The sequence below is a fragment of the Cricetulus griseus genome, chromosome 2 (assembly GCF_003668045.3).
Source record: "Cricetulus griseus strain 17A/GY chromosome 2, alternate assembly CriGri-PICRH-1.0, whole genome shotgun sequence".
In the NCBI taxonomy this organism is placed as follows: Eukaryota; Metazoa; Chordata; class Mammalia; order Rodentia; family Cricetidae; genus Cricetulus; species Cricetulus griseus.
The window spans coordinates 436610897-436636520 of record NC_048595.1 but is presented as its reverse complement, the minus strand read 5'-3'; the positions used below and the strand labels follow the sequence as shown (position 1 = coordinate 436636520).

Sequence of the window (25624 nt, the reverse complement as noted above, 5' to 3'; positions counted from 1 at the left end):
GGTTCCCATGAGTTGCATCTGGGCTCTGTTCCTACTCACCTAGGAAGGAGGATGGGCAGGATGGCTGAGTTACCCCAATTTTGTGTGTTGGTAATGCATATGGTTGCCATAGCAAAGGGGGACCATGTGCTTCATGAGCTTGCTCTTCGCAGCACCCCAACCCTCCATTTGTCTTTCTTTGGCAGTGTAGACAAACTTGGAGACATACCAGGGTCGATGTCTGGGCGAGCAGAACCATTGTTTCTTGCCTACAAACACTCTGTGGTTTTTCAAAGCTTTGTCACATTCCAGATGAGTCAGTTGCCACCCACTTTTTTTTAGACTCTCCTTCAGTCAAGGTCGGGGCTCAGGGACATACAGATCCATATGGGATTTTTGCAAAAGAGTTTAGTCAACTTCCAAAGGCTTTATTATTTCCTTGAGATTTACTAGAAAGCTACAACAAAACACCAGAGGCTTAAAGAGGAGAGATTGCACAGCTTGAGCTAGAACCTAGGGACTTAGCTTTCACTCAGGTCATTTTCCTTCTTGGCAGAGGCTTTTCTGAGTACTTGCTATACATCAGGTGCTGTGCTAGATAGTGGATCTTGATGCTTGGAGCAGCCCAAAGGGTCCCTCCTGGGTACAGTATCCTTTGGTAAAGGCCTGAGGGCAGAGGTGATGCTAAGGTGAAGGCTTGGGGGTAGTATGTGGAAAGGGGTTAGTGCAAGGCTTGCAGGGTTTCCTGAGCTGCAAGTGAGGCATTCCAATTCATCCTGGAGTAGAGGGAGGCAGAAGCACTTAGGGTTCGAGTCTAGCTCTTCCACTTAGCTCCCTATTCCATGGACAAGTCTCATTGCTTTCTGGGGCCTCAGTATCACATCTACAAGATGATAATGTGATCTTCACAGGGTAAGTGTAGGGATTCAAAGCATGTCCTTCTGTTTTTAACAAAATCTGATGCAGATAACAGTGCATTGCACAGAGGTTGGATAGGTGCTCGATAAATACTTGATGCTTGTGTCATTGTTTCATCATGAATTGCCATTAAACCACTGACAGATTTAAACCAAGCAATTTGATCATTTCATTCTGGGACAGTATTGAACATAACTTGGAGAGAGATGAGAATCAAAATAAGGAGAAAGGTGTGGGGACATTTGCAGAAATCCAGGAAGTAGTTGACTCCCTGTAATCAAAGAACACACTCTGGGAAGAAGTAAGAAGCTGATGTGTGTGTAAGAGAAGTTCAGGGAAAAGCAGACAGGGCTTCTTGGGAAGTTTTGACACGGAGGCAAGGGACAGTGAGATAGAAATCCATGGCTTCCATCACTTTCAGGTTGTGTTCCTTAATGGAGGCAACAAAACTGGAGATACAGATTTTATATGTTGTGTTTGAGAGGCCCTTGGCTCACACCAGAGAGATACCACTGAGAAAGAAGTACTGACTGATTCTAAACAAAAGACATTGACCTATAGTAGTCTGAGCCCTGGGTACCAGGTCTAGGATCCGTCTTCATCCATGGCCCTTTGCAGGCTCTATGCTGTGGACACTGTGGTACTCAGGCATTGAAAGTATGAGGGTAAGTTTCCCAGCAGTCTTTTTATCCATAGGTCTCTCACTGAAGATTGAAATGTCTTTGGGAAGGCCTGGAAGCTTTGTAGCAGGAATACATAACTGGTGATGAACATTTAAAAAAGGTCCATCTCCTATTGAGAATTTTTAGTGTCCTATATATATCATTGTACTCTGCTTATATTTGCCTAACCACTACCCTTACCCATCTCTCTTCCCTAATTTCCAACTAATTCCAAAATAATTAGTTCTACTTTGATGCCATGTATCATATATCTCATCTATCTATCTATCTATCTATCTATCTATCTATCTATCTATCTATCTATCTATCTATCTATCTTATCTATCTTATCTATCTATCTACGATATATTGGGATCTTTTTATGAGAGAAAATATGATAATTGTACTTTTGAATCTGGCTTATTTTGCTTAACAGGATAATCCATGGTTGCATTTTTTTCCTGAAAGTGCCACTTTTTACCCTTCGTTATGTCCATCTTTCTTCTTAGGGTGGTTGGACAGTAACTAAATCTGTAGAGCACTTTGCCCATTGGAGACAGCCGTGCCTCCAGGATCTCTCTCACATCAGCAGCACACTAAAGCAATTCTGCAAAGTGTATTAAATCATGAGATGATTTTGCATTCCAAGCCAGCCCTTGACCCCCTTGCTTCCTTTCTACTTTGTCCTTTGTATATTGGTGTTGATCTTGTCTCCTCCCTGTTATGCCTTGTGAAGGAGGGATTATATTCTTTCCTCTCGTCCCAAGCCTCTGGCAGCCCTAGCTGAGGATCAATTCTTGCTGTTAGAAAGAGGTCATTATTCAGTAAATAAATCACCCATAACAGACAACACTTAGATGCTAATCACTTCGCCCACCAATTTGATCCTTGCAACAGTTTCAGGAAGCTCATGCTATTAATATTTTTGTTTAATAGACTGAAAAGAGGGCAAACAGCTTGCTTCTGGTCACATACCAGAAACTTGAACCCAGGTTCTTTAACTACTTTAATGATCTCTGAACATATTCTTTAAAATAAATCCTATGATGTTTATTTTATTTCATATACACATTTTGAGACAGGATGACCTTGAGCTCTTTATATAGGTGAGAATGCTTCCCCCTAACGTGAGAGGATTACAGATACACATCACCCCTTGGTTCATATGGTGCTGGGGACTGAAGCCAGGGTTTCATGCACACCAGAACAAGCTGTTGATGGAGCTACACCCCTGTCACCTGTGACACTTATAATTTTTATTTTTTGTTAGTTCTTTAAGAATTTTGTACAATGTATTTTAACCACATTTAGTCACCATCTCTTCCCAGATCCATGCCCATTTCCCCATCCACCCAACTTCATGCTAAAAACAAAAACAAAACCCCAAACCCCCGAAATCAAAAACCATCAAGACCAATTAGTGCTGCTTAAATGTTGTTGGATGTGTGGCCTTCCACTGGAGAATGGTCAACTCAGGACCTTCACTCTCAGAGAGAACACTCTCCTTCTCCCAGCAATTAGTACTTACCAGTAGCTCTATGGCCCGACTTCCTCATGCTGGAATATGGTCTGGCTTTGGTTTGCACATGTCCTGTGCAGGCTGTCACAACTGCTATGAGTTCCTATGTGCAGCTGCCCTGATGCGTGTTTTTCATGACCATTTTTTTTTTAACCGCCATAAACATGAATAAAGTAAATGCAATTTGTTGGGTTCTAAAGCTTTTTTTTTCTTCTCTATTTCTATTCTTAAGCCTAGAAAAAGGAGACCCTCTCTTAAAAAAAAAATCACGGAATCTGCTCATAGCAGTCTTTTTTGGGCCAGAAAGCTATGGAGGCAGGGTTTTCCTGTGGATGGGGCTTTCATCAGTGCCTGCTAGTGTTCTCACTCTGTCTTCCTTCATCCCTTTCCCTTCAAGGCTCCTTTTTCATCTGATCTGGAATGAGCACACAGGCAGTGAAGCCTTTCCTGAGTACTGTCTCCCTGACATAAGCCTTCTTGAAATGCCTTTCCCTCAGCTCAGAATCAGGCACTCGGGAGACAGCTGTGTCACCACCAGTAATCCTGTCTTTCAGGGTGTGTGTGTGTGTGTGTGTGTGTGTGTGTGTGTGTGTGTGTGTGTGAGAGAGAGAGAGAGAGAGAGAGAGAGAGAGAGAGAGAGAGAGAGAGAGAGAGAGAGAGAGAGGAGAGAGAGGACTCTAAGATGTTTGTCTTTCATCACTGAATCATCTTTTAAAAAATATGTTATTTATTTTAAATTATGTGTATGTCCATGTGAGAATGAGCCACGTGTAGATGCCCAAGGAGGCCAAAAGGGGGTAGCAGGGCCCAAGGAACTGGAATTACAGGCCCTCGTGAGCTGCCAGGTGTGGGTGCTGAGAACCAAACGTGTTCTCTGTAGAAGAAGCACAAGCTGTTAATCACTGAACCATCTCTCTGGCATCTGAATTCTGGTTTTCATTTGGATTTCTATTCCTTTTCTCTAGGTTCATATTTAAAAAGTATTTCTCATTTTGATTATAATAAGGACTGTAAAAACTAAAAGTAAAAATACAAGCCTTTGTTTTTATCTACTTTACTGAGTGGTAACAATGGCAAAGACAAGGAAGAAAGCCTGGCATTTTAGCCTGGGACTATGCTACTTTCCTTCGGTATTATTTCATGTTTGGTCCAGAACTTTGAGATTCTTTTATTTGAAACTGGATGAAGTAGAACTCTGAAGGTTTCTCATTATTTATACTCCTTCCCATGACAATGTCTCATAGTTGTTGGTTCAGAACTTTGAGAGCTTTACATTTTTAAGCTATGTGGATTTTAATTCTGGAGGTTTCTGAGTATATATGCACCCTACCACTACATACTGACTTTTCGATGTATAGATATGTTTAAGAACATTTGCAAACACAGTCTGGATGCTACAGGCCATCCATCTATCCATCCATCCATCCATCCATCCATCCATCCATCCATCCATCCATCCATATGTCTTTCTGTCCATCTGTCCTTCCATTCAACATCTTAACCTCGGCATCCCAGCTTTCCCTGGGAAAGCCAAAAGACACCAGAGAGATCAATAAGGAATAAAAGTAATTAGTAGTGATTAAAGCATTCAGCCATAAGGGATGTCCATTGGGCTTGCAGGTATGATCATTCCTGTGGTTCAGAGCATACCCAATAGAATGCAGTCCCTTCGTAGCTGCTGTCTGTCACAGGAGGCTTATAGCAGCCAGAGACTAAAGTGCAAACGCGTGCTGTTTCCAGAAAGCATTCTCTTATCCAACGAACCTGAAACATCGGTGTTGTTAAATATTAAGGTTTATGAACACTGAACCTCTTATGTATGGAATCATAGATCACAGGGTCTGTGGACCTCATTTGCTGTGTCACCATGAAGGCAAGCACTGCTGCTTGGTGGGGACCGCCATCTTCCATCTACTGACTAGCAAGATGCTGTTCTGGTTTTAAACTTCTAACAGAAGAACCCCAGCCTGGCGTGAAAATGGGGTGTTGTATTCCACATAGAGGGATACTCCCTGAGCCTAGACACACAGGGGTGGGCCCAGGCCCTAACTGGGATTTACATGTAAAACAATCTTGTTTCTAATTCAAATAAAAAAAAGTGGAGGAAAAAAAAGAAAATGAGGTGTTGTTCTCTGGCACAGAGGGCAGGAAACCCAAACCTGAGCTTAATGGTGAGACTGTGGAGCCAAGTGTTTTTAAGTCACACTGGATTTTAGGGTCACACTGCTTAAATCTGTGTCTAGACCCCAAAGTCTTTGCTTCTCTGAAGCTCATTTTTCTTATTTCCAAAATGAGGATGCTACTAGCATGAGTTGGGAAGAATACAAGACTTTAACTCTGTGCATGGGAAGTAGAGAGTACTGAATAAATTAGCTAGAATAATGACTGTTAATCAGGCATGGCACCTTGGGGGAGTCATATAAGATTGCATTTCTTCCTGCCTCTTGGTTATAGGATTTTAACAACTAATTACTACCTGTAAGAGACCTTTATAGATGTTTTTGATTCCAATGTATCCTTTTAAGAGTCTCTTGATAAACGTATAAATATATTTTGTTCTACATAATGGTCATAGTGGAAAGTGTAAGCATCACTTGAGGAGGCCTGGGATCTAGACCTTATGTTAGCTCAGAGGTCTTTCAACAAGCTCCGTGGGTTTATCCAAACGGTTCTGTTTCCCCAGATTTTATAGCCTGGAGTACTCTAGCCATATGAACCCTCTTGTCCAACCCCAGTTTCAGTGGGAATACTTTGCACCTTAAAGGGTTTATAAAAGCTCACAGCACATAGTACAGGAGTTGCATCTGAGTTAATACGTCCTGTTTAGAAACTAGACATATCACATAATACTTGTTTTTGTATCACACCATTCTGGGAGTGGGCTGTTCTCTGCAGTATTCTAAAGTGGATAATGGCTTGGTGAAAGCCTTCTCTTAGGACCACATAAAATTGTGTGTATTTATATAAGAACTTACAATGTGTTACCATAAACCTAACAGGATCAAAATAAATGTACTTCTTCCTCTCCTATTTGGCAGGATCCCTGAGCCACCACTCCACTTAGGAACCCATAGCAGCCAACATCCTTGGCTTCCAAATGGTATAGGGTTTCACCTTTGGAAACAGAGCAGGGCATCCAGTGAGTCTTGCTAAGTGTGAGTGATGTTTGCTTTCTGTGTTTTTTCTGTACACTTTAATTTTCCTTTTATGACAGAGTTCTCATTTTCTAATTTCTTTGCTTTTCTCCCCTTTTATGCAAAGTCCAGTGTCTCTGAAATTGTTTAAATAGAAATACCGAAGAGATTTTTGTTTGCTTCATCCCCCCCCCATTATCTGTGAGGACAACAGCTGCAGGGGCATTTAGTGAGTGACTGGGTCCTGTCTCTTATGGTTCTCTCTCCTTCCCCGTGGGAAATCCATGCTGATGGGCAGCTTCAAACTGGCAGGTGGCAGTCTGGAGTTCCAATCTGGTAAATGAATGCATGAATGAATGATAATGATGTCCTTATGGTTTTCTTTTCCAAAAGATGTGGATAGGGTTTGGAGGAATGACTCAGCAGCTGAAGTGCTTGCTGTGAGGACCAGAGTTGGAATGCCCAGAACCCATGAAAATGGAAGGTGGGCTTGGGAACCCACTTGTAATTCTAGCACCCAAATGGTGGAAATAGGAAGGTCCCCAGAGCAAGCTGGTAGCAATCTCTGGGTCAAGAGACTATGCTCAATATATAAGGTAGAGAGCAATTAAGAAAGACTCCTGAAGTCAACCTTGGACTTCAACATACATGTAGGCACCCCTGCATAACACGTTGTGCTCCCACACAGTTGAACACATGCACTCACACACACACACACACACACACACACACACACACACACACACACACACACCATATACATATACATGAAAAAGGCAACTGTTTTCTCAACTCCACACAAAGAAATACAGGCAACTAAGGATTGCTGAGAGCAGGAGAAAGTCTTCCCAAGGGAAGAGAACACCGATTGATCAGCCCTGAAAACATTCATACAAGTAATACTGTACAGACTGAGCAGGTTATAATTATGAACATAAATGCACATAGACATACATGCATGTAATAATTAATAAAAAAGAGACCATGCTTTTGAAATAGAACAAGGAGGGGAACATTGAGGGAGGGAAAGGAAAGAAGAAATGTAATATTACAATCTCAAAAAATATATTCAGGGTTGTGTCCTGCTACTTGTTTTTCTCTTGTGGCTCATCGTGACATGGCGGCATCTGCAGGAACCATAGCAGTCATGTGATGCTGGTCAGTTGTTGAACATGCTCTGTGTCTTAAGCAGTGTGCTGGTCCTTTAAGATTATTTGTTCAGCATAACCTGGCAGTTAAAAGCTGAGACTCAAATCGCTGCTGCTACATGAGTTGTGTCTGTGTTCATCACTTATGTCCCGGTGCCCTTGGGCAAGTTGTTTAAATTCTCCAGGTCTCATTTTCCTGCCTATGCAGTGAAGGTAGCATTATTATTAGCAACTACATAGCAGGGTGAATCCACACTGCTTGGAACAATATCTACCAGGGAGTGAGTCATTAAAAGGCATCTTTTCAATTCCCACGATGACTGCACGAGGTAGATGTTATTGTACCACTTTGAGATGAACCCTGTGGTTTTGTGGTCTTGGTGGACTCAGGTGTTTGATTCTGATAGCCGTGTTGTTCTTGTGCTCTGTCCTAGCTTCATGTCTGTGGTGGTGACAAAATACCCAACAGAAATCCACTGAGAGGAGAAAGGGTTTATTTTAGCTCCTAATTCCAGGTCATAGTCCATCATTGCAGGGAAGTCAGGGCCATGATAACTTGAAGCTGCTAGTCCCATTATATACACAGTCAAGTGCAGAGAGAAATGAATGCAGGCATGCTTAGTGCCCAGCAAGCTTTCTCTCCTTTTGTACGGTTTTGAACCCAATCATAGGGGCTTGTGCCACCCATAGTGGGCTGTTTACCCCATCAGTTATCACAATGAAGACAATCTTCCCACCGATTTACTCATAAGCCTACCTGACCTAGACAATCTCTAACCACTGACTCTCTTCCCAGGATTCTACCCTATGTCAAGTTGTCAGTTACCTGTGCATCATGTACACAAAGTCCTCTGTAAATACGTTCTTTCTCTTGTGATGGTGGCTGGGGCATATCCATGCTCCATCAGGGAAATCTACACTCTTTGGAGGCAATGATACTGACTGGGTTTGTTTCCCTTAAGCAAGTAGCACTTAGAGCCATGTGAGACATTTGAATGAATGAATGAATGAATGAATGAACTGTAAGGGTCCGAGAAAATGCTGGAGGAAGACCCCAGGTTCAAATAGTATGCAAGAACAAAGAGCATTTATTTACCAGCATTTGGGGAAGAACACCTGTACAAAATGGCAACGACCCTGAGAGGAGCATGCAGGCTCCTTTTAAGCACAGCTAGGGGAATTTCAGGAACAGTTAGGCCATCTCAAACATAGCAGGTCAAGCAAGCAGCAGTTACACTAGGATACTTTTTTTTTTTTTTTTTTTTTTTTTGATAGGGTTTCTCTGTGGCTTTGGAGGCTGTCCTGGAACTAGCTCTTGTAGAACAGGCTGGTCTCAACCTCACACGCTAGGATACTTTTTATTGGCTGAGGTTCAGGTTTACCATTTTTGGACATACTTGAGCAAGTTTGGGCAAGTCCAGACATGACTCAGAAGGGGGCTGCAGGATTTGTCCTTGAGTCTTTGTGGAGCTAACTCAGGCCTTGTATGTTCTTGATTCCCCCCCCCCCCAGTCCTTGAATGTAAGGGTGTTGTTGATTCATGGCCGTTTGTTAGAAGAGAAACCTGTTTTGCTCCTGGCAGAGAGAACTGAACCCCAAATTCAGTTGTAAAAGTGGGAAAGCGTAAACCCTGGAAAAGATGAACAAATACCTCCAAACTGTCCCCACAGTCCGTTTATCCTATAGAAGCACCATGTTACAGAGATGGGTTAACTAGCGGCCACTGGAGCAAACAGGTGGCTCTTCCTGGCTAGGATCACAAACTCAGGGACAACAGTGGAGAGGAGATCGTGGATCTCATTAGCTGCTTCTAGTACCTCTCTCATGCTTTGGGGTCATCTAGAGACTCAAACAGACTTTAGAAGTACCTTCCCTAGCTCTCTTCTTGATCAAGACTGTTGCTCTTTCCCCATACTGTGCTGTCCTGAGGTCCTTCCCCAGGCTCCTTAAGACACAGGGGATGCCTTCTATGCTGGCATCTTAGTTCCCTGTCAACAGTCACACCTGTGGCTACCCTCAAGGTCTTCAAACTCAACACACCCCCTGCTGGCTAGTGATCTATATTTTGACTACCCTCTAAGTCTTGCTGGCTTTGCCTGGCTTTCCCACGCCTTTGAGTTTAATGCCTTTTGGTTTGATCTGGAGCTCACAACCCTGATGGATGGTCCTGTTAGAAGTCTTCATTCTGAGAGCAGAAAGAATGTGGACACTGTAGTTTTTCCTAATGAGATGCAAAGTTCCTATACACTAGAAACATAGCTAACCCAGAAAAGCAAGTGAATTTTATTTTTCTTGAAGCAAGATTTACACCCTTGGTACCCATCTTTCTTTAGAGCATGACAATACAGAAGACAGGGCTGACTTAAGTTCTTAACTTGGAGCAGAATAGCCTGTTCTGTGGAACAAGGACATATTCTGAATTGTCTCTATTGGGCTCTGAGTCTTACAAGCTTCTTAAGGCTGGACACAGGGACCCAACCTGAGATATGGCTGACCAAGCAATCAACCCGGGCAAGCAAAACAGTGTTCAATCAATTAATTTTTGGTTAACTGAATCTTCTTTTTTGACCCAATTTCATCTCTTATAAGCTAACATCAGGTTGATTGATACTTACACTTCTCCTAAGACAGTTTTATTTTTTAGACGTTTTTCTTTTTTTCCCCTCACTCATCTCCTTTTCATTTTCTCCTTTCATACATGATCATAATTTAATTTGTATCAGGAATGTGTTATTTTAAAAATCAAGTCTGCTTTGAGTGAAGCTTCTGGTCACTGTGAACTCAGGCATCCACATGGGAATGCCAATCCACGGGCCATTTCCATTGCATTTTATTACCATCCACTTTTCCATGATAGCTAAGATGTTATAGAGTATTTTAAATAATTTTAAGCATTTACCCAGAATTGCCAAAAAAATCTATATTCAAGGAAGCTCAAAGAAAAATGTCCTATGATTCTGTCTTTAAAAGACAATCATTTTAGATTTTAAGTGAATGTCTTTGAAAAATTTTTAATGCCCTTTGAAAAGAAACTTTTTAAAATAGGTTCTTAAAATCACACCTGTCCATTTTCTGTCTGTCTGTCTGTCTGTCTGTCTGTCTGTCTGTCTGTCTGTCTGTATCTATCTATCTATCTATCTATCTATCTATCTATCTATCTATCTGAGGTTTTGCCGTGTTAAGACTGGTCTCAAACTGAAGTGACTGGTTGTACTGTCTCAGGCTTCCAGGTAGCTGGGATGTCAGTGCATACCTTCATACCCAGATAACCCAGCATCCTTAATTGGATCTTTTACATCTGATAGTGTTGTAGCTGATTTTCCTAGATACTCCTGCTTCTCTTTATCCCACCCAATTGTCTGCTTTCATAGAAGGAGAACAAGTGTGCTTACAAGTAAGTTTTCTGTACGCATTAGCCAAACCCCTTTTCCGAGTCCAACATTGTTCCTTGTCTCCTCAGCCAAATCTCGGACTTTCTTTAGGACCCAGCACAAAGCCCAGCTCTTTCTTCTTTTGAGCCACTGATGATGCCACTTACTGTCTCCAGAACCACATCCCAGCCTATCCCTCCAACTCTCCATGTATGACGGGAATCATTCCAGTATCTATGGGAAGAAACTGTGCAGCATCTCCCAGCATCATCTCCCATGGATTCTGGATCCCTCACTGAGGAATGACTCTTAAGTGAACCTTCCCCTCACTTTGCTGTACCATCCAGAGCAAACTCAGAACTAAACTCTCTACCTTTATTGTGATTTAGTGATTCTTCATTTATACACCTGTAATCATAATATCTGATGACTAATATTCATCCTTTTCCTAGTTCCTCATTGTCATCTCTAAAACCCAATCCATACTTAGCAGCTTTCTTTCTCTGACTACTCTATTGTGTAATGATTCTATTAGAATATGTTCTCTTCCCACATGTGTTCATTCTTACTCTTATTCACCCCACAAATATTTCCTCAGTGCTTCTAATAACTTAAGTACTGTGGCTGCTGAGACTCGGCAATGAGGGGAGACAATGTTTTTCTTCTCCAGAAAGGCACTGGTCTCATTGAGGGTGGAAAGACAGATGGCAGGTGAGCTGGCGCATGGCTATGTCATTTCAAATATGAAAAATGCTATGAAAATAACAAGTGTGGTATTGTAACAGAAATTCTACTAGACTGGAGTCATCAGGAGAGCCATAGCTAACATGTGAGACAAGAATGAGAGCACAAAGGAGCTGAGGAGATGATTCAGTCAGTGAGTGCCAATCATGCAAGCATGAGGATTCTAGTATGGATTCACAGCACCCATGTAAAAGCTGGGCACCATAGTGAGAATCTGCTAGCTAATCCCAGGGGTATGGTGTGATGGAGGCAGGTGTGTCTTTAGAGCTTGTTGGGCAGCCAACCAGGATGAATAGATGAGCTCCAGGTTCAGTGAGAGACTGTCCCAAAAATATGGTAGAGAGCAGTAGAAGGCGATACTTAGTGTTGACCTGTGGTCTTCACACATGCATATAACTAACACACACACACACACACACACACACACACATGGGTGGGCACATCCACATGAACACATACATACTTCAGAGAGAGGAGAAGGGGGAGAGAAAGAGGGAACACACCTATAGGGAACTAGCAAGAACCTCCAGAAAGGTAGCAAGGCTCTAGGATTAGCCTGGTGTACTATTTCTGGGAACTGGATGGAAGCCATTGGGGCAGGCTGCTAGAGAATGAAGCATTGGACTGGATGGCAGAGTTAACACACACAGGAAATGCTGCTTATGGGAGGGACATCCAGTATCATTCTAAAGATGATTAGAAGGGTGATAACATTTGCATTTTATGAAAGCTAGTCTCATAAATTGTGGGGAGTTGGTTGTAGGGTTAAGCTAGATCAAGGAGTTTTGCTGGAGGAAATATGTCAAAGAAGAAATAGTAATGACTTTGGGGTGGTGGCCAGGGAGCAGAGGCAAAGTACTTGAGTTCAGAATATGTTTTGGCATCTGCAAAACACCCTGATGGCTGGATGACTTAGAAAGACCCCCAGGTGTTACTTGAACCATTCACCAGGCTGCACCATCAGGCAGTTTCCCAGGCTCACACACATCACTTCCTCCATGGGAGTTGCCTTTATACCATCAGCCCAATTGCTTGTGTTGCTTGATTTCATTTACACTCATTAATATTGCAAAGCTATTTATATTCATGACAGTACACAGAATAACTTCATTGTCTTGCATTTTAAAATTTCTCAGAATCGATTTCCTTTGGTCTTAAATACCTGATTTTCATAATGTGTGTATCTTAAGGGTATTTTCTTTTTATTTGCATAATGCATATTCAGCAGACATTCATATCAATATTGATTCAAATACAAAATTTGAAGGCAGAGTCGACTGGGTATAGTTTTTTTTTTTTTCTTGTTCTTAAATCAGCCATTATTCCCTGGTAGGTTTTTCCTGAAGGGCTGTTTTGTTTACCTTGCATTTTAGCCCTTGAATACATCTTTTAATCACTTGTCTGGTGACATTGCTTGAACATGTCACGGATTGAGCATGTCCATTCTCTGGAGCTGTTCTACTCTGCAACATCTTCTGATGTCTGTGGCCTGAACAGTTTGAAACCACCTATTGCACACAAGAGGTGCCACTGTGGTCATTCTCTTTGCGCTTGTTGGTTGATACTTTAAAACAGTTGTCCATTTCCTCCTGTCTAAGGAGGCTTGTAAATCCAAACACACTTTTCTCATCACCTCCAAGTTGGAACTCTATTTTTGTTCTCATATAGTTTGCAAGTCTTTGGTTAGTTCAGAATTGCTACTTTAAAATTTTTTGTTCCTTGAGAATTTCAGACATTATATTTGACCACATTCATTCTCTCAAAACTCTTTTCAGATCTACCCCATTCTATACACATCCAATTCTGCATTTTCCTATATGCACCCACTGAGTCCATTTAGTGCCGCCTATACAATCTTGGGTGGGCCACACAGTGAAAGAACACTAGCTCAACTTCTCCTGGCAGCTATCAAGTGCCCATAGTTCCTCAGTTGGGGTGGGATTTCACTGAGGGATTTTTTCTGACTTGAGTTTGTATAGGTCTTATGCATGGTGTCACAACCGTTACAGTTCATTGTGCAACTCCCCTGTTGCACCTGGAAAACATTGTTTTGTTGTAGTCACCCACCAACTCCAGCTCTTACAATCTTTCTATCTTCCCTTCCCCCAATTATTCCTGAGCCTTGGGAGGAGGGAATGATGTAGATATCACAGAACTTAATAGTAAGACCATATTGCTGAAGATAGCATATACTTAAATCACAGAATAGGAGAGATCAGGCTGATAATTGACTCTTAAGTTTCATCCTTAATGTCTAGCTTTCATAGTGTTGGATGGGGCTCTGCACAGTGCTCCAGGAGAAAGGCTACTGTTAATCTTATGCAGCTGTAAGCCCTGCAAACTACAAATAAGGATCAGCATGGGAAGAAAGGCATACTGGTACATTAGTGGCATGAATGTCACAGGAGTAACCAACCACTTTTTGATTGGGGTTAAGGAGGTCTGCTCCACAAGATGCAACCTATACCTGGCATCATTATCTGGACTAAGAGCCTGAGGGTAGATAGGTTCTAGGTCCTAGGGTGAACCTACTACTTTTACTCTGCTAAAAAAAAGCATAAAACCAATTCCTAGGGCCGGAGAGTTGGCTCAGAGGTTAAGAGCACTGGCTGCTCTTCCAGAGGTCCTGAGTTCAATTCCCAGCAATGACATGATGGCTCACAACCATCTGTAATGGGATCTAGTGCCCTCTTCTGACCTGCAGGGATACATGCAGACAGAACACTGTATACATAATAAATCAATAAATCTTTAAAAAAAATCCAATTCCTAATGACTTATTGTTACAGCTATAGATTAGTTCATTTCTCAGATCCCATCAGCAAAGCTTCTTTTTACAGTAGATGGTGATTAACACAGAGAGCCATGACTAAGAATGGTGCAAAGAACAAGAGACTATGAAGTACTCCGCAATACTACTGTTTACTAGTTATTATTATTATTATTATTATTATTATTATTTGCTATTTCATGTTATAGCAAATACAGCACAGAGCTGTATTCCATTTGCTGTCCTGTGCATAGTTTTTTTTGTAATTTTTAGAATTATTATTTTTCTTGTGTATGTAGGTTCACACATGCCACAGTGAGTGTGACGTGGGAAGAACCACACTGAACATGGTTTGAGAACCCAATCTAATCAAAGGGGAAAGAAGCCAGAGAGACCACTGAGCACTGGTACACATCCCTCTCTGCTTCCTGAGTGTGTACATTGGGATTGACTGCCTCCTACTGCCATGCCTTGATGAACTGTAGCCTCTTAGACCAAGAGCCAAAATGAATACTCCATCCCTTAGATTGTCCCCTGAGTACTGGGATGGCAAGCGTGCCTCTCTGTGTTTTGCCCATGGATTGGTAATTTCTATTAAATTTAAGAAGATTTCAGCCAGATGTGTGTAATCTAGGTGGTAGGAAAGACAGAAGGATAAAGTACTAAAAGCAAAGGGTACATGTCAACTCTTTCTTAAGGGAGTTCTTTATATGTGACCTCAGGTTATTTACACTTATATCTCACTATTCAGTAGTAGAGGCTATGAAATGTATTATTATTATTTCACGTGGTTGTGTGAGCCAAAGTTCTAGAATGCAGGAAGTTGGGAGATGAATATTATGTTAAGCAGTTAGTGAGTGAGGGTTCAGACAGATATCATTTCTTCTCTTTGCTGGCTTCTTTGCTATGTGCCTGGTGTGATTGAGTGTTACAACAGAACTGTGATTTGAGAATCCTGGGTTCAAATCTAACTCTGGCTTTTCAAACTGTGTGCCTTAGGGCAAAGTTCTTGATTTTCTTGTGTGTACGACCCCATTCGAAAATGAAGAAATAACAGTACTCATGGGGTTTATATGAGTTCTAAGTGAATTGATACAGTAAAATCCTTGAAAGGATTTCTAACTGCTTGCATGAGCAAGCTCAGTTTCAACAGACTCCCACTGAACTTATGAAGAAATTTTCATCTGAACAATTCTTATACCTCTTTCCACAGCTATTATTCCAAGAGCTCACCCACTTTGCCTTGCAGGGTGGCCCAATAACTGTGTGTGTTTAAAGAACTGTGTGTGACCACCTCCTGATTCCAGAAGGCACTCTTAGCCATGTTCAGAAATGTAGCCCTGGGGACTCTGGGCAAATGTGAAGTTTGATTATGTTCCAGAGATTGCCTAACAGGTCAGCTTCCTTCCAGTTTCCCAACACACAATCTCTAAGTATACATACATACAAAGTAAAAGACTCACAGCTTAAAGGAAGTCGAATCCAACATTTATTAGGTACCACGAGTTACCATACTTAGTCTCACCTAGTAGGAGTCCACGGCATTTTGAAGGTAAGGAAATGGAACTGAAAATAAGATACTTTGTCCAAGGTCAGACAGCTCATACGGAAATTCATTTTTTTTCTTTTTTTGGATACTCATTACTGGTGTTACAAAATCTTATTCATGTTCTCCTCGGAAGGTCATTAACAGGGCGGCTGAGGAAGAAGTGAATCATTTACAAAAGGATGTCATATGAATAAGAAGATAACGTGGCTTGAGCAATGGAAGGAAACACAGAGTTTGCTAATCAAAGCCAGAGGGTTTTCAAAAATCTGGTGCAACTTTCTCTTCTTCCTTTCATTCTCAAATGCTTCAGGTGCCCACCTCCCAGCTAGACCCATAACCCTGACTGCAGGAGTCCCTCGTGTGTTTCCTATTGCGATTGGTACCAGTGCCATCCACATGGCCTCTGGCAGTCACAGACAAATGTGGCTGCTTGTGGTCCAATCCTAATATTTGGGAGTTACTATGCTTGCATCCAAGCTCCACAGTAAGTCCAAATGGAAGACATCATCAGTATCTGCATCCCACTCAATGCCAAGACAAGCCAGTGGGATTCAGTGCTAGCCATGGGTCTAACAGATTAGTGGGCAGAGGGGGCAACTGAACACAGTTCTCTTTGACTTCATTTTGAGTTGATTTTGGGCAGGGTCAAATACATTAGTCCTCCGTATATGGATATTAGCTTTTCTCCTTTAGCCTGCTCAGGAATGCTTTGGTGTTTTTATTGAGAATCAGTTGGCTATAGGTTTATGGCTTTGCTTTGAAGAGTTCCTCTTTGTTTTATTGGACTGTGCTGCCAAGTGCCATGCTGTTTTGGGTACCACAGCTCTGTTGTGTTTCCAGAAGTCAGGTATTGTGTCACATCTAGCTTTGTCCATCAGATTTGGGGTTGCTTTGGTTACATGGGGTCTTTGGTGCTTCCATATGAATTTTAGGGATTTTTTTTTGGTGAATGTAGTTGGTATTTTGATGGGGATTGCATTAACCTGTAAGTCATTTTGGGCAGTATAGATATTTACACAATATTAATTCCTCCAGGCTGTAAAATGGGAGGCTTTTCCAATTTTTGGTGTCTTTTAATTTCATGAATGTTTCATAATTTAATTTTGTTTCTAAAAGTTTTCATGCAATTTATTTTGACTGTATCCTTCCCCATCCCAACCCTCCCAGGTCATCAACCTCTCCCTATTCATCCAACTGCATGTTCTTTCTCTCTTAAACATGCCAAAACCAAAACAGCATAAAAAGCACAAATTAAACAAGTAAAAATATGGAGTCCATTTTGTGTTGCCAAGACAGAGTTTCTCCTGAGCTTCAGTGAGGCCTGACTTGGCATCTGGTTGAAGTACTCAGTGTCACTCCATTGAAGAAAACAAATCTCCCATCTCACAGAAACTAGTTTTGGGGATCACTTCCTGGCTAGGGGTGGGACTTCATGTCTACTTCCCCTGCTCAGTGCCGGAATTTTATCTGGCTTGGACCTGTCAAGGCCTCGTGTGTGCTGCTGTGGTCTCTGTAAGTTCATCTGTACACCAGCCCCATTGTGTCTCAGCCCTGGGAGGAAGAGCCTCATCTTTTCCTTTTCTTAAGTTAAAAGCTAAAGCCCTGAGCCTCCATCCGACTGACTGCAACTTGTGGGTTGACTTGGTCATTTAAATTCTATCTCTACAAATTAAGAAAATAAGAACTACTGTATTAGCGTTGCATACAGGGCCAAATTGGATCTTTAGTATTTCAGATGGTCAGAGTGCATTTTCTAGACCCAAACAGCAACAAGTAATTTTGTTGTAAGATTAAGATGTTTGAGATAGTTTTATTTTTTGCAAATACATTGTTAAGTAAGGATACTTACTACTCTATAGTGCTGCCATGTGCTAATGAGTATTAAAAAATCTTCCTTTTAATCATAGTTGAGTGGAATAGATGAAACATAGAAAAGTATTTCACTCTGGCAGGCTCTTTGGAGAACTCAAGCATTATCAACCCTGACTGTAGATTACATTTTCAGTTCCATTTCTAAAATATAACAGCTAAAAGAAGGTTATAAATGTTGAATATCATTTAATTGTTTTCTTCTACTCAGAACAATTCCAAGCCAATTATTCCCACTTATGAGTTGAGCTTTAGATAATTGAATCTGGGACTCTTTTTGTTGATTTTATAGATTCAGTATATTCTTTTTTATTTTAATTAGAAAGATTATTTTACATGTTAATCTCTCTTCCTCCCCTCCACCCCTGCCCCCCAACTAATACCCTACCTATCCCATACCCTATCTGCTCCCCAGGGAGGGTGAGGCCTTCCATGGGGGGGGTCTTCTTATTCTTAACAATAACCTTAAAAGTTGTCAATATCACTAAGAAATGTGTGAGGTGAGTATAAATAAATATAAACTAAAACAGATGAGAAAAGTCAAATATCAAATGGAAAGTATGCATGAGTAATGTTAACTTTTATTTCTAAAATTTAAATAGTTAATAAAATTTCAAACTAGTCTTGAAGTGTCAAAAGAATCTTATGTTCATTTCACTGTTAAAAATATACTCCTGTGTGGCTGAGGAGATGTACAGAACATGCACACACACACACACACACACACACACACACACACACACACACACACACATATAGTCATTTTTTGGCCTGAGAAATGCCAAATTTTGTATACAGGAAACAATACAAAACACTTATCTGATAATCTTATTTAAAATTAAAATATGTAGCAGCTTTACATAATATTATATCATAAAATATGCTTGCATGTATAATGTCTAGGTTATTATTCACTTTTCTAAACTGTAAAATTCAGCAATTTTAGTAAATCCATGTAGGTATGCAACTATTCACACGGATCATTTTTGAGCATACCCTTCAGTCCAGTGGGCCACCCATATTTGTTGTCTTCCGTCTCTGTTTGTATCTCAGCCACAGCAACCACACATCTGCTTTCTATATTTTCTACTTTTCCTGGACATTTCTACTAAGTGGCATGATATGTTATGTGGTCTTCTGAACCTTAGAGTGTCATGCTTTGGTGACTCAGTCATCTTGTGGCTTATGCTGGCACTTAGTGACTATTTACAAATGGCATTGCACTGTAAGGTCAGATGGTATCATGTTTGTTTACCCAAAATATTTTTATACACATAAACAAATTTCATCCATTGGATTAAACACCTGAATGCATTTATTAAAGACACTGACATGTACATTTTGGGAGAATGAATTATAATCTAGAAATTATATAGTTAAATGTATTCTATGTTTTCAAAATATTGAGTAGAAGACGTGATGAAGATGGGTGAGCTGTCTTCATTATGTACTATGTTACATCTTTTCACTCTTTTACATTTAGTGTTATATCTTATCATACTTTTAGGTAATCATCACCTACTTACTTTTGGCATATTTTAGATTATGCCATGTGCACATATGATGTACATCCAGTCAATCTTTTGTGTTTATATTTGTTTCAATAAACACAGAAACACAGGATTTGATATTTTAATGTAGGGTTACAAAATCTATGCTAAATAATTTTATAGGTCAGAGTGGGTTGGGTTGTGACATATCTGAATTAGTTATTGTATGCAATCATGTTTTTTTATTTAGATTAGAAACAAGACTGTTTTACATGTCAATCCCCGTTCCCTCTCCGTCCCCTCCTCCCCTGCCTCCCACTAACACCCTACCTATCCAATACCATTTCTGCTCCCCAGGGAGAGTGAGGCCTTCCATGGGGGGGTCTTCAGAGTCTGTCATATCCTTTGGGATAGGGCCTAGGCCCTCCCCTATGTGTCTAGGCTGAGGGAGTATCCCTCTATGTGAAATGGGGTCCAAGTCCATTCCTTCGCTAGGGATAAGTACTGATCTACTACAAGAGGCCTGTTTTAATCTTTTATTATTTTTATTCTTTGAGACAGGGTTTCATATATCCCATGTACTCCCAAATTTGCTATATATCTGAGGATGGCCTTGAACGTCTAAAGCGCCTGCCTCTGCCTCCCTAATGCTACCCACTAAGGTACCTCTCTAGCCCTGCTTGAAAAATTTAAAGCCCTTCTTTGCTTTCTTGCAGGATACTTTGGTGCTGCTTGTGAAGAGAAGGTTGACCCTTGCATGTCGTCTCCGTGCCAGAACAATGGCACCTGCTATGTGGATGGCGTGCACTTCACCTGCAGCTGCAGCCCAGGCTTCACAGGGCCGACGTGTGCTCAGCTCGTTGACTTCTGTGCCCTCAGCCCATGTGCTCACGGCACGTGCCGCAGTGTGGGCACCAGCTACAAGTGCCTCTGTGATCCAGGTTGGTTCTCCATGTCGATGGCAAAGCGTTGCCTAGACGACTTTTTAGTTTGTCTTTGCTTCTGAGCAAAGGTCACCCATAGAGTGTGACACACAGTGAATTCCCACAGAGTGTGACACACAGTGAATTCCACTCATCTGTGCACACCTACTCGTCAGACTTACTCTTGGTAGAGCTTGACACGTGCTTTTTCTTTTACAAGTGGGCCATTCACATTCATTGTGAGGAAAACAGAAAGTGCAAGAAAGAAGAAGGGAGAAATTTAAAATTGGCAAAATCTTCTAACACAATTTTAGTGTTCAGGGAAAGCACAGTGCAGTCCATTTATCACCATGGTTTATTAGCATTCCTGCTCCACATGTGGCGTGTTACACCCTGCTTCCTCAGTAAACATTTGATAGCTTCATCATTTGTTTCCCCAAAATACTTTGCATTCATGATCCTGATATTTAAATTGTAGAAGTTTTGAAACCTGGAAGTCAAGGTGATGACTCATTCTCATTTGTGTCTTTCTGTTTGTGTGTCTGCAAAAAAACATGTGGGTATCTTTTTCTTTCATTTCTGTTATGCCCCTGTCTCCATCCTTTCATGAACTAAGCCTTTACATTACTTCTCTCACATGTGACAGTGGCTAGTCAGTGTGGCCAGCCAGTACTTGCTTTCACTGACCCATGACTATCCTGGGATGCCTGCTCTCTGTTACTCCATCTCTCTTCCAGGGCTGAGTTTCTCTCCCCTGAGTTCCAAAAACCAACCACAATATCACTTTCATCATATTTACAGTGAGACACAGTCACATACCTGATACGGATGTTTTGTTTCAACCTAATAACACATATGCATTGCTGGTCCACAGGGTTGAATAGCCTCTGGACATCCTAGCCACCTTAGCAGGTGTGAGAACACCCTCAGTGATGTTTACACAACAATGGAGTCACCTAACAATGCACTTCTTTGGATGTTTCCCCATCCTTCAGTGACAGGTGATATGCTAATGATTGTGATAGGTGACACTCTGCTCCAAGGAGTGAAAGAAAGGTGTATCTGTGTTTAAATAGATTTTAAATCAACAACTGTACACTTGAGCCATTGCTAAGTGGATGGCATTCTAGGTTCTTAGCTGGATATGTCACATCTTTGGGCCTTTCATGGCTACCTTTACCTGGAATTTCACTGGAGATTCATTTCTACCTGTGGCCTCATACTCATTAGAGAGCCTGAGCCAAGATTCTAACCCCAGTACATCTGGTTCTAAGGTTCCTTTGGCTCAGAACTTCCAAAGACCACATCTCATACTCACAAATTAATTAAAAGATTTAGTGGGAAATGCAGCTAAGCTTTTGAAAGGTGATGCAAAGCTTTTTGCACATAGACTCTTTAATTCTCTGATTTTTCTGAGCAGTTGATATTGTGCCAAGTGCTTCTTTCTTCCATGCTCTGCAATACAGAGGAGGGGCTGTTTAATCTGCTTGGTAACAGTGTAAGGATTCTCCAGAGAAGCAGGACACACACACACACACACACACACACACACACACACACACACACACACACACACACACACACACACACGTTTATTTTAAGTAACTGGCTCAGGCAATTGTGGGGACTGGCAAGTCCAAAATCCGTAGAGGAAGCTGGCAGGCTGCAAAACCAGCACGATCTGTGTAGTGCTTTGAAGCTAAAATCCTTCATCTGCAAGAACCTGAATCTGCTCTTCAGGCCTTCAAGAGCTGGGCTGATTCCTGGCCACATTACATGGTCATCTGCTCCGCTCAGAGACAACTGCTATATTTTAATATCATCCAAGAGAAAATGCCTTTAGGCTACATGTATGTAGAGAAAATAATCTGGATACCATCACCTATCTAACCAGACAGGTGCAATTAATGATCACAGTAATATTTGGGGTTCTCTGTAAACCTCTAAGTGAAGTATCCTCTATTCCCTGTATGATGTCCCTGTCTTTTCTGAGTCTCCATCATCTTTCTCTGCAGGAGTCTTGATTGACATGGTAGCATATTAGGCTTGGCTTTCACGTGTGGGAACCCAAGCCCATGTGTGGCAGAGCTGCATGCTGAGGAATGAGGCAGAACAGGGCTGTACCATTCACTACCTTGTGAGCACACACTTAGAATAGCTTGGTGTGTGCAGACTGAACAAGGTGCCATCATACTGGACAGAACCATGTCTCACACCTGCCACAACTAGAACTCACCATGCCCAAGCTCTCTGGAGATGTCACAGCACATGGGGTTGCCCCCCACCCCCAGTGGCAACTGGAAGTGAACTATTGCTGTTAGGAGCTTTTCCACATTCTCTTACCTGCCTGTGAGGGCCCTCTTTCTCTACAAGCCTCAAAGAGAAGATCCAAGCAGGACAGGCCAGAAAACAACTTCATTTTCTACTTTGAGTTCCCATCTTAAACATATTAAAATCTCTGGTATATTTAGTACTTCAAAAAATTTTAAGTGACCTATACGTATTTGAAGATAAATACGTCTCTGTCTGTCTGTCTGTCTCTCTCTGTGATGTGATGTGATGTGATGTGATGTGTGTGTGTGTGTGTGTGTGTGTGAGAGAGAGAGAGAGAGAGAGAGAGAGAGAGAGAGAGAGAGAGAGAGAGAGAGAGAGAGAGAGAGAGAGAGGAGAGGAGAGGAGAGGAGAGGAGAGGAGAGAGAAGAGAAAGGAGAGGAGAGGAGAGATATTATCCTAAGCAGAGACATACAACATACATTTCTCAGTGTTTCTCTTTCTACTCTGGGAGAGGTAGTTGGGAGCAGTAGGAAGGCCATACTATTCACTATGAACATAAGACATTTACAGAGCATCTCTGGGCCTGAGTTTCCTCCTTGGGTAGGAAGCTGGGGGGTGGTGATCCAGTGCATCTCCTCTGTGTGGTGTTAAGAGCTGTCCTTTCAACCTTTCTTACCACTCATGGGGTTTCCAATAGCATCTTTTGAGTCATAGTGGACCGAGACATCTCCCGTTTCTGTTTTACTTTCCTTTCTGGTCTCTGTTAAGGCTTCATCTGTTTCCACCTGGGATATTTAGATGGGAAGTCACCTGTGGTCCAGCACTATCCCTAAGTAGCATTGAAACCCATAGAAAACCTATTTTCTATTCCATAATACCTTCATTCATTATGCAGCCTCTATTGGGGTCCTAAAATTGATCCCATGAGGACTTGCTCATCAAATTCAGGACAGCCAGTTGCTTCTGGTGGGAAGACTCTCTCAGGTGGTTGGGTGACTTTATGTGAAATGAAAACAGGCCTTTAAACATCTGGTAGGAATTTACATGTGAAGAAGTGAACATGACAGGTCTGTGAGTGGGAAATTTCTTGTTTTAATTTTTTTTGGAGCATGTAATTGCTTTACCACTCATTTGCATAATAGTCAAATCTTATAAGAATGGGTGAAATTGGGTGTCTGGCTGCAGAGCAGTGGGCTGGATCATCTTTATAGAGAGCAAACAGATCCTGTTTCATAAATGGCAGCAGATTGAAATCATACCAGATTGGCAATTAGTTCTCATCTGAAAAAAATAAAGAAACCAACCATTCTATTCTGATTACTGCAAATCAGGTGTGTCAGGTGTTTTATGCTCATGCTTCAGTTTTAGCTTATTGTTCCTAGGGTTTCTGATGGTGTTTTAATACTAAATAATAAAATGTCACTACCGAGTAATTGCTGAAATGTCACCTCCCAGTGACAGTTTTAAGTGACAGGCCACTTGTTCTTTAAAAAAAAAAAAATGCAAATTGAAATCTCCCAGAGGCTGCAGAAGTAAGGTCTTGGGAATGCTGCATATATTAAGTGTAAATGTGTCAAGGGCACAATGTGGCCATTATGGGTGACATCTTGTGAGTCAGTACAATGGTGGCATCTTTTTGATAAATACCGAGATAACCAGTATTAGAAGCAGTGGCCAACTGGATGGAACAGGGTTTCTTTTGACTGGTTTGGTCTTCCAATTCACTTGAGTGAACACTCTCTACTTGCTTGCTTTATTGTTAGCCCCATCTCTGCAGGTGGACCTATCTTAAAGAACCAAAGGTACAAGGCATCCAAGTAGCTTGCATACAAACATATGTATCAAATTAAAAATTTAAGAATAATGTCTCTCCTGAGCATAATCTCAATGTCAATAATTGGGCTCCTAGACCTGGGCAGGGTGTTGGCTGAATTTCCCAGCCAATTCTTCTCCACCAAGAGGCTAGTGATCCAGTGACATCATCCAGATGTAGGCTGCAAAGTAAATAAAATTAGGCTCCTTCTAAACATAGTCCATAGGGAGTAACCCTGGTCATAGGTACTGCTGACCACACCCACTTGGGCATGGTCACAGGTACCTAACAGGGGTTTAAGAAGCAGGGAGGAGGATACTCAGTCTCTCGCTAGGCTGAGAAGACTGGGAAGTATTTCTGGGTCCATCCTTGTGTGAATATCTTCCCCAAATAAACTACCATTATTAACCTACCTCTGGCTATACCTTGTATTCATCGATATAATAGTCCTTTTGCTCTTGTCTTTAGAAATCACATTTATAGGAGTCAGATACTGTTTTGTTTCCATTGTCTACATTTACCCCACCTGTAGACTGCATTTCTGCTGGTGTGGCTTCCTACTATGATTTTCAGATTTGACCACATCAGTATTCAGAGAGCACTGCCTGGAAGCAGAATAAAGATAAGACCTGATGGTTAGAGTATTCATAGTAATTGAACAGCAAAAGGAAATTAACACACCTATAAAGATAGGATGGCATTTGGCTCACTAATGAGTGTCTGGGTACATTCAGATTCCGGGATAAGTACAGCGGGCAATTTTTATCTTTATTAGCCAGGACTAATTATTACACCAGACTTCCTCTGGTTTATTGGGATGGAGACAGGTCTTGTATTGACACGCTGTAATCTGGTCCATCTCCTTGTACATGAGAGGTATGGATTGTGTATGAGAGGTATAGACTGTGCAGGTTGTCTATTGCTTATTCCCAATCTTGTGACACCCTTCCTGTTTCACTCTCCAAAATGTGGTGCCTGTTTTCATCACCTGGTCTCCAAAGGAAGAAACAAAGGAAGTCATGTTTAATCAGATGCGTCTTCATCCATGGGAACCTGCTTCACTCTTCATAACCTGTCCTCTGCCAAAACAAAACAACAAAAAAACCACAAATAAAAACAATTTAAATCTCTACTTTAATTGCTCATGGAACTAACTCAGGAAGAGAAGAGCAACCACTGATGTCTGAAGCTTGCTTGTCACCTGCAGATAGACCCTGGAGTTGTTAGGAGCTGGCCTAATGCGAATGTCGTGGAGTCCTGTTGACTCCTGTTGGACATCAGGATGAGTGTGATGATGTTAGACATCATTCAGAGGCCGAGAGGTCATGGCAGGGTAAGATGAAACAAGACCACATCAAAATTTTGTTTAAGACTTAAAAAGATTATCATTAGCCTGGGCCTGCTGGTACATGCTTATCATCCCTGCTACCTGGGGATGCTGAGACAGGAAGATCATAAGTT

The 25624-nt window shown here is 41.5% G+C and overlaps 1 protein-coding gene across 1 annotated transcript in view; it reads left to right on the top strand.

The window, feature by feature from the left end:
- Dner (delta/notch like EGF repeat containing) overlaps positions 1 to 25624 on the top strand; it is a 287027-nt gene that overhangs the window by 205399 nt on the left and 56004 nt on the right. The window contains exon 8 of the mRNA XM_035441073.1: positions 19870 to 20094. Within this exon, the coding sequence (XP_035296964.1) occupies positions 19870 to 20094 (225 nt within the window). The remainder of the gene's footprint in view (positions 1 to 19869; positions 20095 to 25624) is intronic.